The sequence below is a fragment of the Montipora foliosa genome, chromosome 6 (assembly GCF_036669935.1).
Source record: "Montipora foliosa isolate CH-2021 chromosome 6, ASM3666993v2, whole genome shotgun sequence".
In the NCBI taxonomy this organism is placed as follows: Eukaryota; Metazoa; Cnidaria; class Anthozoa; order Scleractinia; family Acroporidae; genus Montipora; species Montipora foliosa.
In genome coordinates this window covers 37,591,985-37,602,647 of record NC_090874.1, presented here as the reverse complement: position 1 = coordinate 37,602,647, position 10,663 = coordinate 37,591,985, and the positions used below count along the sequence as shown (strand labels likewise).

Genomic DNA, 10,663 nt, shown 5'->3' with positions numbered 1-10,663 from the left:
AGATAGTCGCAAAGAACACAGTAACTCCTTCAGGACTTTTCATAACGGATGTGTAGAATAGAATTAAGTTGCAATTGTAGTGATTTGGGCGGCGCGTTGAATGGAGTCGTACACTAATGAGATATCATCAAGTCGGTTTTGCTCCAGGTCGCGGAGGAATGGGTCCAGGAGGCTTGAGAGCGACCTTATTGGGTTTGTTATCAGCCGAAGAGAAAGAGGAAGGTTTTTTGCTCCCTGAGGCAAGTCCTGCTTTTTTCAAGTCAGATGGGTTAAGAGGCAGCGAGGCCGGCCTTTCCTCTGATGATTGTTTGGGAAATCGAGAGTCAACAGCCCTCAATGGAGGCCTACCGAGAATGTTAGGTGGATTAACAGCATCTGTGGCTTGCAGCTTTTTATTGCTCGTAGAACTTTGTGATACGTTCTTTTTCCAAGAAGGAGCAACCGGTTTGTCAATCACTCCCGCGTGACTTTCTGGGCGTTTCGGCTTCAACGGCTTTGCAGGTTCGCGTTTGTCAATCACACCCGCGAGGCTTTCAGGTCGTGAAGGTTTAGCGGGTTTGACTGGCCCTCTCCCTGACGGGAGAGGGGGAACAGCGGGTTTGTCTAATATTCCCGCATGGCTTTTCGGTCGAATAGGTTTGACATGATTACTAATCCCTGTTGGACTAGACACGCGATTCAAAGAAGCTCTCTTGTCATCTTTGGGAGGCCATTCTCGATTTCGCAGTTTTGGTGGCAAATACTTTGTAGTACTTTCCTCCTTTTCCGAAGCAGGTTTTTCAGGTTTGTTTGGCGTTGGTTTGAAAGCTACTAATGGCTGTGCATCTGGTTGATCTTGTTTGGCAGGTTCACTTGAAGGTTTACTAGAACCAAGGGCACCGTGTTTTAAAGTAACATCCTTCTGATTTCGCGTTGTATTGTTAAGGATTGGTCCCGAAATATTGGGTCTCGATTTTGCGGCCTCCACATCGTGACTAGTGCGAGCGGCTGGTCCACTCTGCCCTCTTTGTTGCTTAGGAGAGCCCCTGGACAGACCTCGGTAACTAAAAAAATGATCCAGACAAAAAGAAGTCAAAGGGATCAAGTATAAAAGAATAATAGACATATAAGAGCTTGGGGTTGGGTGGGTGTGTAGTTCACGCCAATCTCAGGTTGGGTATTATCAACCAAAAACAGCACGTTGTCGAGGTATTTTCATGAAACGTGCTTTCGACTTACATCGCAGAAAAGAAAAAAAGCTTAAGTCGACCGTACCTAAGGGATTCACTGTCTTCGACTCTAGAAAAAAAAAACAACTGATAAACGACAGAAATTGCCCTTGACTCAGACTCGTTGTGTAATGATATGGTAAAGGTACCATTTTTCTTTATGAAAAATGTGATTGCTCGCTTCCACAGTAATAATTCCTTAGCGTATTCCCTCGCCCATTTATCGTGTCAATTCCTCAGTACGACTCCGACTGAAATAAACGATATTTGCCTTTGGCACTCTGAACGGGGCAACCCATGGCGAGCGAGGCTAAGAATAGAAGTAGCGTTTGCGACTTAGGGCTGAAAGGTTCCGAAGTTGAGAAATCAGCTAACGAACGAGGTAGCAAGAGGAGCTCCCGGATTCAAGTTTGACTTTGACCACAAACTATGACTGTTAAGAGTAATCCTCGGTTCAAGTGATTTATCTCCCTCCAGCTATTTGTAAGCCAGTAGTATCAATTGGTGTTTTGGGGTGGACGAACACCTACGGTTGCTCTGTCTCGTTCTTGTCCTTCTCAATTGCACATTTGAAGGAGTTTCAAAATCCGACATACCTGCTCGGTGTTTTCTGCTTGAATGTGCGCCATTTCTGCATCAATTGTCCCCGATAAATGAAAGTGCATACAGCAGCGATCACCAGCAGAATGCATATCAACACAGCGGCCAAAATTCCTGCTAGATTGCTTCGCTTTTCAACCTGAGGTCCTCCAGTTCCTTTCGACAAAAGAAAAACCCTTCATCGTGCATGCATACCTGGTTAACCCTACCTAGGAGGCAAGGGCTCGTTTATTCAAAACCCCGAAAATTGCTGATAACAAGATCTTCGACGTTATAGACACATAAGCCCGAAGAGACATTCTAAAATGCAGTGTTTTCAAATTAGGGAAGGACAAAGGTATTAGCAAGTCTCACGAGTGGAAACGCACGAAGTTTTAGACTGGTCAAACTTTTGAGCCAACAACTCCAAACATTTCTTTTGTTTTGTGATCGCTGAAGCGTGATTGGTCAAAACGTGTAGAAAATTCATAAGAATCGATCATTAGGTACACAACACTTAAACTGTTAATCATCTACAGAGACAATTGCTACAATATATAACACTACAAGATAAAAAAAAGCTTAGCATGAATGGAATTTGGAGAATAAAAATAATAGACAGCGCATTGATGTCTTTAAATACTCAAGCACATTCCATCGGTGATAGGTTTTTTGTTTGCAGGTAGTATTATTGTAGCTATCGTGCCTTTAGTATTTATAATCAAGTTCCATTTTTGTTTCTTTTTTGACTTGATAATGACGTTAGGATAGCGTCGAAACGTCGTCGTTCTTTTTTTACTATTTAGCTTTTACTATGTTTAAAAATATTTCATCGCAGTTTTTTTATAACGAAATTCACTTCTACTTTTATTCGAAAGAGATGAAAAAAAAAAAGAAAAAAAAAAGGTTTATGGACATTAATGCGAGTCGTGATCAACTGAACGGGAGACCTTTTGTTAACTTGAGTATTAAAAAGCAAACTTAACGAGCGTCTTAGGTTTCCGGTACAAACCTAAATAATAGTACATGAAGAAATGTTTGCGTCAACATAAAAATAAGAAAAGCGATTTTAAAGAACGAGATTTTCTGAAAGGAATCATATTGTTGTAATAAAAAATTCACTTAAGCAATATTACATGAAAAGCGGAGAGTTTCTTGGGCCAGAAAAGAAAAAAAAACCGGCTAATTTGATATAAACTCATAAAATGTGTTACAAAGCCATTGCGTCTTCAATTTAGTTCTCTCGACAAGTACCAGTAAGTGATCAAATAAAGGACAACAAAAGGATAGCGTAAAAGGTGACATCCGTGAAAATTTTCAGCGACTTACATGCATATGAACCTGCAAGCTCAGACGTCCCTAACAAGACTATGCTATTTAATAACTAAGTTTCTGCCTCACTGGACATACCAGCAAGAAAGGGAGTCCAGGGAACATCAAGGTTAGTGATAAAACAGTGGAAGTTTAATCCACCCATAGATTATAATTTTGTTTTCAAAGCGTAAGTAATTGGCTTAATTGCATTTGAGGAGCGTGGATAAACAGGGCCATTAAAAAACAATGTACCTACGAGATATCAATTCTGCTTTTTGAGGTATTGTCTTTATATAGACTAACGTCATTATTACAATCGAGGGAGAATGAGAAGAAAAACTTTTCTGGGATTTTTTTTTTCACTTCATTCAATTCAAATATTACAGTTTGTTTCGCCGTTTGGGGGCGGATTAACACGATTGTCTGCTAAGATGGAAAGCATTTGTTGTGGGTTGTCTAACAGCAATAACAATTAACAAACAATAGCTTCCACGCACTTCGTATCTGGCAACATTGTACGATGATTCCACAAAATATACGTCGTTGCCTGATTCCCACTTAAGATTAGCTGCCTCATTACAATTAGTTTTAACGTTTTTACCCAGATATGCATCCCTTCGACTTTGTTGTGCTAAAAGATCTTTTATGTTTATGCTTATTTAAGTCTGTATTTATTGTAATGTTTCATATCCAGTAATTTACCAAAATATTAGCGTGGCATAGATCACGGCTTGATTCTAGACAGAAAAAATTAAAACTGAGAAATCTGCGGCAGTTTTCGGAAAACCAACTCCGGTTTGTTATCAATGATTTACTTAGGCCCTGTCTACAAGCAGGTAGGGTGACCTTACTGCCTTACTGCTAGGGTTTCCCTAGCAGGAGGGTCAAAGATAGCACGGGTTTACAAGCAAAATTTCACAGGTGGGGTTACCCTCCCTCCTTGTAAACAGGGCCTTAGTGCAAGAATTGATTTACCAAGAATAAAACACAAAAACGAATCTTTAATCTGCATGTGGCCTTTATTTCAAAATGAAACCGATTCCCAACTTGCATTTTCATGCCACTAATGCTGCCTTTATTAGTCACATCAAAAAGTTCAGCTATGTGGACAGTTTTTCTCATCTTTTTTAGTTTCTCAGTGAGAACGAAAGTCCTTCGATGGACACAAAACCGAGCACAACAAAGTCTCTCCCCAAACTATGCATTTTCTTGAGAAAAAGAAACACCTCAGCACATAACCGGTAATAAATTCCATCATGGAAGGCCTGCCTTAAAGGCTAGCTTAAGCAGAGGCGTATTTAAGTAACAAATGGCAGACTGAAGTGACTCTCTTAAACCCTTGACAGTGGTTGCACTAACATTTCCGACAAATCGTCCATACTGATATGAGAGCAAAGAGACTGGACCATTCCGGTGGGGGTCCAGTCGCACAAAAAAGCATTTTAAGTTCCTTATCGCTGGGGTGAGCAATCAGGCTATTCTCTTCGTTCATCTCACATGGCTGTCGCAATAATTCCTTGTGAATGAGGTATATTTAATCAACCAAACCACCCGTTTTTTTTTTCTGTCCACGCACTTGTGATTCAGTTATTTCCACCCATTGGTGACTTGAAATCAAGTTGCTGGCTTTGAAATATGTCATACTAAGCTAAATATGGATCCTTTATCGGTAGGTTAGGTGACACTGCTTCCAAAAACAGATTCTGTGAATCATGATCGTGCAAACACTGCTCCTCCTCTGCCTGTCAGCCACATTGAAAGGTGTCTTAGCGAACAATGATAGCGACACATTTGAGCTTGGAAAAGGGATCAATCTGCGAAAGGTCAACTTGTTGAGTGACTTTCAGGAACATGAGGCGAGCGTGTTCGAAGAATTGCCTTCCAGCTGCTTCAAAAGATCAGAGCTTCACGATTCAGGCAGTCATTTTGACTACTACGCAAGCACCAAAGCATTCTACTCCAAGACGGCCGTTGAAGCTGGTTTGGACGCATCACTGCAGTCTACATTCACTCTTGGAGCCACGCTAAGCAGCGTTATCCAGACGAAAGATTCAAAGACCAACGAAGTAAGTGGAATGTCTCTAAACGTCCGAGCATTGACGGAAAAGATCTTCGTAAAGAAGGATTGTTTGGATGACATCGATGTCTCCACTCTAACGAAGCGTCTTCTGAAGGAATTCGAAGGTCTTCCCTTAACATTTGACAAGCCTTGGCTCGCAAACTCCTGGAAGCCATACTACAATTTCTTGGAGACGTTCGGTTCCCATGTTATAGCGTCCGTAAAGCGTGGATCAAGTATCAAGCAGACATCCTTTGCGGAGAGTTCCAAATCATACAGTCAGAGAGACTTTCAGGTGAAGAGCTGCGTTTCACTCGCAGGGCCTACCAGTGTTGGCAAAGTCGGCGTTGAAGCGTGTGCAAATGTCAGCCAAAGAGAAGCATCAAGTGCAAGCCACATGAACACGGTAGACAAACTCATCGTCCGCGGAGGGACCAAAGAAACCCGTAACGCGCTGTTCAAACAGAGGACGGAAGAACTGATTGAGAAGTTGATGAATGAAGCTGACGAGTCAGACTCCGCTGTGGAGCACAGTTTCAGACCAATTTGGGACATTCTACAAAGCCGCTTCGAGACAGGATCAGACAACTACATCAGAGCTGTAAACCTGCAGTATTACTACCTTGGTTACTTGAATTATGGCTGTTCACCTACAGAAAGTGGTAATGTACAGCTGCAAAAATTCGACTACACCAGAGATTCGACCAAGGGTTCCCCTGAATTTGAGTGCTCTTTGGCTTCAGAGGGGTGCCACAACAATAACGATTGTCACTACAGAGTGGGAATCAAGTGCGCCTGCTACGGTAAAACTTGCGTTCGCTACAAGGAAGAGAAACAAGACAACGGGGTCCCCAAGCATATTCCATACGCAAACTCAGACAAGAAATGGGGAAAGCATGGCTGTAAATGGAAAGTGGCTGGATTTAAGTGTCACTGCCGCAACGACAACCTTCGGGTGCGTAAAGTGAAATGGAGGATGCCAAGCAGAGATGCCGTTCAGAAAGGTGTCAGGCCTAATGTTGCTCACCATAGCTCGACGAAGCTAAGCCGTGATCAAGTTCGAAATGATTCAAAAGCTGAGATCAAATCCTACAATGTTGGCAACATTTAGAGAAGGCAGACGCACTAAAATGAGTTTCTCCCTCAAATTTACATAGTGTTCACATGTGTTGTATGCAATGAAACAATATTAAAATGGCAGAGATAACAATTCCTGATTGAGTGACCATTTAATCATGCACGCATCCTTAGAGTCACAAATACAGAAATCGGAATTATCGAAATTAACCTTTGATGATTTCCCCATCATTAAACTTGAAATTCAACGTGGACCGATCACGGAAAACATTTTTAAACGCGAAGTTAAGCTCAGTATTTGTTGTCGTCTGTGTATCTCAATGATAAACCAGCCTCAATGCGTTTCGAGCCGAGTATTTAATAATGTGCGGCCTGTTTCCTTGCGGATGAGGGGAGGGAATTCTGAGAAGGCTCGGGCGATCCGAACAGTTCCCTCTCGCCTTGATCCACATTCGCCAGTCGCCACCCACGTTTTCGTGATTCCCATTTCCTCTTTGCAAATATTTCCCCACTGATGCGGACCAAACGTTTTCCAATTTCTCCTTCATAATAACGTCCTACTGTTACATATTTTACGTCTTCCCCCTGATTTGATTTTAGTGTACTATATTTCGACTGGCCAAACCAGCCTTCTTCAGGTGCAATGAGAGTTTACATCGGATTGTTTCTATGTACATATATATAGTAAATGGATGTTGGCGTAGTACCGGAAAAATGTGATAAAATATGGTAGTTACAACAAATTTGAATTCAAATATTAAGAGTAAAGGAAAAGTAACGGAAGTGACTGCAAATAATAAACTGAAATCTAATACGTTTCTTCGCGGATATTAAGACCATTAGAATCAATTGTCCTGCCTTTGAAATCAAAAAAGGCTCCCCGTTCTTACGGATCGAGTCTCTGTTGGAAAATATTTTTTTCGGTAGAATTTATTGCATGTCCTTAGAAATGGTGTGTGGGGAGAGGAGAGGAAATGTTCTGCGACTGTAGTAGGTTTGGATTTGGTTTTAGCGTTATCTAAAATGCGGCGGTGTTCATTAAAACGGTCTTTTAAACGTCGTTTAGTTTCTCCTATGTACTGTAGATGGCATCTGTTACATGCATTGAATCATGTAGATAAGGTTTTTAGTTTCGCAAGTTATGTGGGAATTTATGCCGGGAGCGTGTTTCGCCAGTAGAGAAGAATGTGTAGTTGGTTGGTCCATGGAAAACGTAAGGACAGGTAGCGCAGTTTTTGCCACAGCGAAAAGAACCGGAAGGAAGTGTGGAATTAAAAAGGGTTGCATTAGGGGACAGTTTAGCTGTAACTAGCAGGTCGCGAAGGCTAGGGGAGAGTCTGAAAGCCACAACAGGTAGGTGTAGAAAAGCATGTCCTTAGAAATGGTTTGTGGGGAGAGGAGAGGAAATGTTCTGCGACTGTAGTAGGTTTGGATTTGGTTTTAGCTGTAACTAGCAGGTTGCGAAGGCTAGGGGAGAGTCTGAAAGCCACAACAGGTAGGTATAGAAAAGCATTTTTGCAGCGGTCAGAGGAGAGAAGAAGGTTGTAGTGTTTTTTTATTACGTTGAAGATGGAAGGAAGTGATGGAATATAGGTCGTTATGAAAGGTATGCGTTCAGGTTTGTTTATCTGTTAGGTTGTAGGATATGTATGTGGGGAATCTCTGCGGCGCGTTGTATTTGATTGGTAACAAAGTCGCGTTTGTAACGGCGTTTCAGAAGGTATGTCGTTAGTTCAGTAGTGCGAATCTTGAACGTTTCGTTGGTAGAACAAATTAGAATAAAGTAAATGTTGGTGTTTGTCTGTAGGTTTCGTGTACAGGTCTGTATTTATGCCGCTCCGTCCCTAGTTAGTGAGACGTTATAAACGTCAAGAAAAAAAACATTGGTGGGAGAGTGTGAGCTGGTGAATTTTATGGTAGGGTGAATGCTGTTGAGATAATCGAAGAACATTTTAAGGTTCTCCGGACTTTCAGTCCAGGTCATAAAAATGTCGTCGATGTATCTCAACCAAGTATGGGGTTGAAATGGGGCGTTCCTTAGAGCAATTTTTTCCGAAATGTCCAAGGAAAAGGTTAGCAAAAGAGGGGGCCATTTTAGTGCCCATAGCTGTGCCCTGGATTTGAAGGTAGTGGCTATCATTAAAAGTGAAGTTATTCATGGTGAGAATCATGCGGATGAGGTCATAAATAGTGCCAATAGGAATGGTGTTGTGAGGATCAGTACGTAACTGAAAATTATCACAAGCATTAATAGCTTCATTATGTGGAATACTGGTGTATAAAGATGAGACGTCAGTGTTACTAATAATGAATTAGAGGGTTATTTGCCAATGGTAAGGAGTTTATTGAGAAAATTATTAGTGTCTAACATAAGATGGTAGTTTGTGGACAAAAGGTTGAAGATGGTGGTCAACAAAATGGGATATGCGTTCAGTGGGATGACTATTGGATGAAACAATGGGGCGTCCTGGGTTACCGGGCTTGTTTATTTTAAAAAGAACAGTTACCGGTATATGATTATTGCATCACCTAGGAAAAAGGTATCTATTAACGTAACAGCTTGTGATATTCAACAGAGAAGTGATATAATTAAGTATTTAGGAGTTTTTATCGATGATACTTTAAAATGGGAATACAGCATGTTAATAATCGATTAGCAAAGAATCTGGGCATATTTTAGTAACAAGCTTCGCTATTATGTCTCTATTAGTACTCTTAGGCAACTCTATTATAACCTCATCTACCCTTATGTTTCATATGGTTTGATCAATTCATTGTTGGGGAACTGCAAGCCAAACTCGACTTCAAACTGTAAAAAGAAAACAAAACAAGTGTATTCGGTCCATATTTTTTGCTTCCCAAAGAGAAACTGCTTCTATTTACTATAAACTACTCGAAATTCATACTCTTAAAAATGTATTAAATATTAGGATGGCATCCGTTATCTACTGGTTGCCTCCTGCCAGTTGGGGTTCTTAATAATGTTTCTATCAACTTTGAATTGTTTCTTTCACATTGTTAAAAGTGGGGTGGCTGTAAACTAGCTCGATAGCTAAGTGCACTTCCACTATAAACAAAGCATTTACATTTTTTTTACATTTATAAACTTAAGCATTTCCCTTTTTAAGTAAAAAAAATACCTGCATCCAGAATTCATAGCTATAACACTAGATATGCCTCAAGAGACAACTTATACAGACCTATGTCCAAAACCAATTATGGGCTTTCAAGATTTACACCAACAGCTTCTAGTATTTGGGAAAATATACCTTATAATATTAAAACTTTACCTTTTCCTTTTTTTATTAAACAGTATAAGCGCTACCTCCTTGACAGCCAAATATAATAATGATAGTTAGGAAGGAAGGGAATATGATTATTATATTCCCTTCCTTCCTGATTATTATTATTATCATACATATCATTATGTATATATTTTTGTTTTCCTTTCATTTAATTCCTGTGGTAGTGGCCATCTCGAAAGCATTTGCTACTATGGCCACTACGCACTTTTCCACTTTTTCTCACTCAAGTATAATTAGTCTGTTTCCTTCTTTCTTTTAATTGTTATGTCCATTATTTATTTTCTGAAATAGTGCAAAATAATAATAAGAAATCTTGAATCTTAAATCTTGGAAGGATGTAAAAACGTCCTGGTTTTACGTCAGGTTCTATGAGGTATTGTTTTGTCCTCTCGTCAATCCGTTGCTCTGAATATTTGAATTCAAATTTGTTGTAACTACCATATTTTATCACATTTTTTCCACTATTACGTCAACATCCATTTACTATATATATCTACATAGAAGCAATCCAATGTAAACTCTAATTGTACCTGAAGAAAGCTGATTTGGCCAGCCGAAACATAGTACACCTCTAAAATCAAATCTACGTTGTATCGGCTCTTGCTCAAAATATTTAGCTTCTCAACTTGTAATTACGCCGATCAGATCAACCCACTGATCCAACGTACACCGACAGAAAGATTGTCCACGGTTGCTTTGTTGAAAACTCTGTAAATTACGGCCCGCCTTTTTTTCCCTGAGATTTACAGCCCAAGCGCGAAGAGCTCCTGGGCCATAATTAAAGGGGGAGAAACAAGGGTTCATAATTTACAGTGCGTATCTCTGTGGTAATCAGGCCCGTGGGTAAGGAAACTAGTTAAAGTCAAGAGGATTGATCAACTGCCACAAAGACTGCCGCATCAAAATCCGAATCTCGGCTTTTTGAAATAGTTGCTTGCAAGATACAAACGGTTTTAGTTTATGTAACATAAACGACTGAACTTGCTAGAGAGTGTTTTATCAAAATTTCAAAATTAGCTGGCCGTACAGCGGACATACTGTAGAATAAGACCCGCTAATTTAGTCAATCACAGCGCGCGTACCATATGAGAGCTATAATAAATTTGTCTTATTTCTTACAT

General features: G+C 40.3%; 2 protein-coding genes across 3 annotated transcripts in view; one reads left to right on the top strand and one right to left on the bottom strand.

Annotated features, from left to right (window-relative positions):
- The window catches only part of LOC138005505 (disintegrin and metalloproteinase domain-containing protein 12-like), a 58,238-nt gene continuing 47,575 nt past the window's right edge, over positions 1–10,663 (bottom strand). The window contains exons 30-31 of the mRNA XM_068851721.1: positions 1,805–1,964; positions 1–1,043 (exon numbers count right to left, since the gene is read on the bottom strand). Of these exons, the coding sequence (XP_068707822.1) occupies positions 128–1,043; positions 1,805–1,964 (1,076 nt within the window). The 3' untranslated portion in view covers positions 1–127. The remainder of the gene's footprint in view (positions 1,044–1,804; positions 1,965–10,663) is intronic.
- Positions 3,112–6,372, top strand: LOC138007276 (DELTA-alicitoxin-Pse2b-like). 2 transcript variants are annotated; one of them, XM_068854085.1, is made up of 2 exons: positions 3,112–3,228; positions 4,780–6,372. In XM_068854085.1, the coding sequence occupies exon 2, from the start codon at positions 4,814–4,816 to the stop codon at positions 6,269–6,271; it is 1,458 nt and encodes a 485-aa protein (XP_068710186.1). In that variant the 5' UTR covers positions 3,112–3,228; positions 4,780–4,813; the 3' UTR covers positions 6,272–6,372. The 2 variants fall into 2 exon arrangements, with proteins under 2 accessions (XP_068710186.1, XP_068710185.1); XM_068854084.1 differs by having other exon boundaries at positions 4,775–6,372.

Coding starts and splice junctions, on each gene's coding strand:
- LOC138007276 (XM_068854085.1), top strand. CDS start 4,814: ATGATCGTGCAAACACTGCTCCTCCTCTGCCTGTCAGCCACATTGAAA.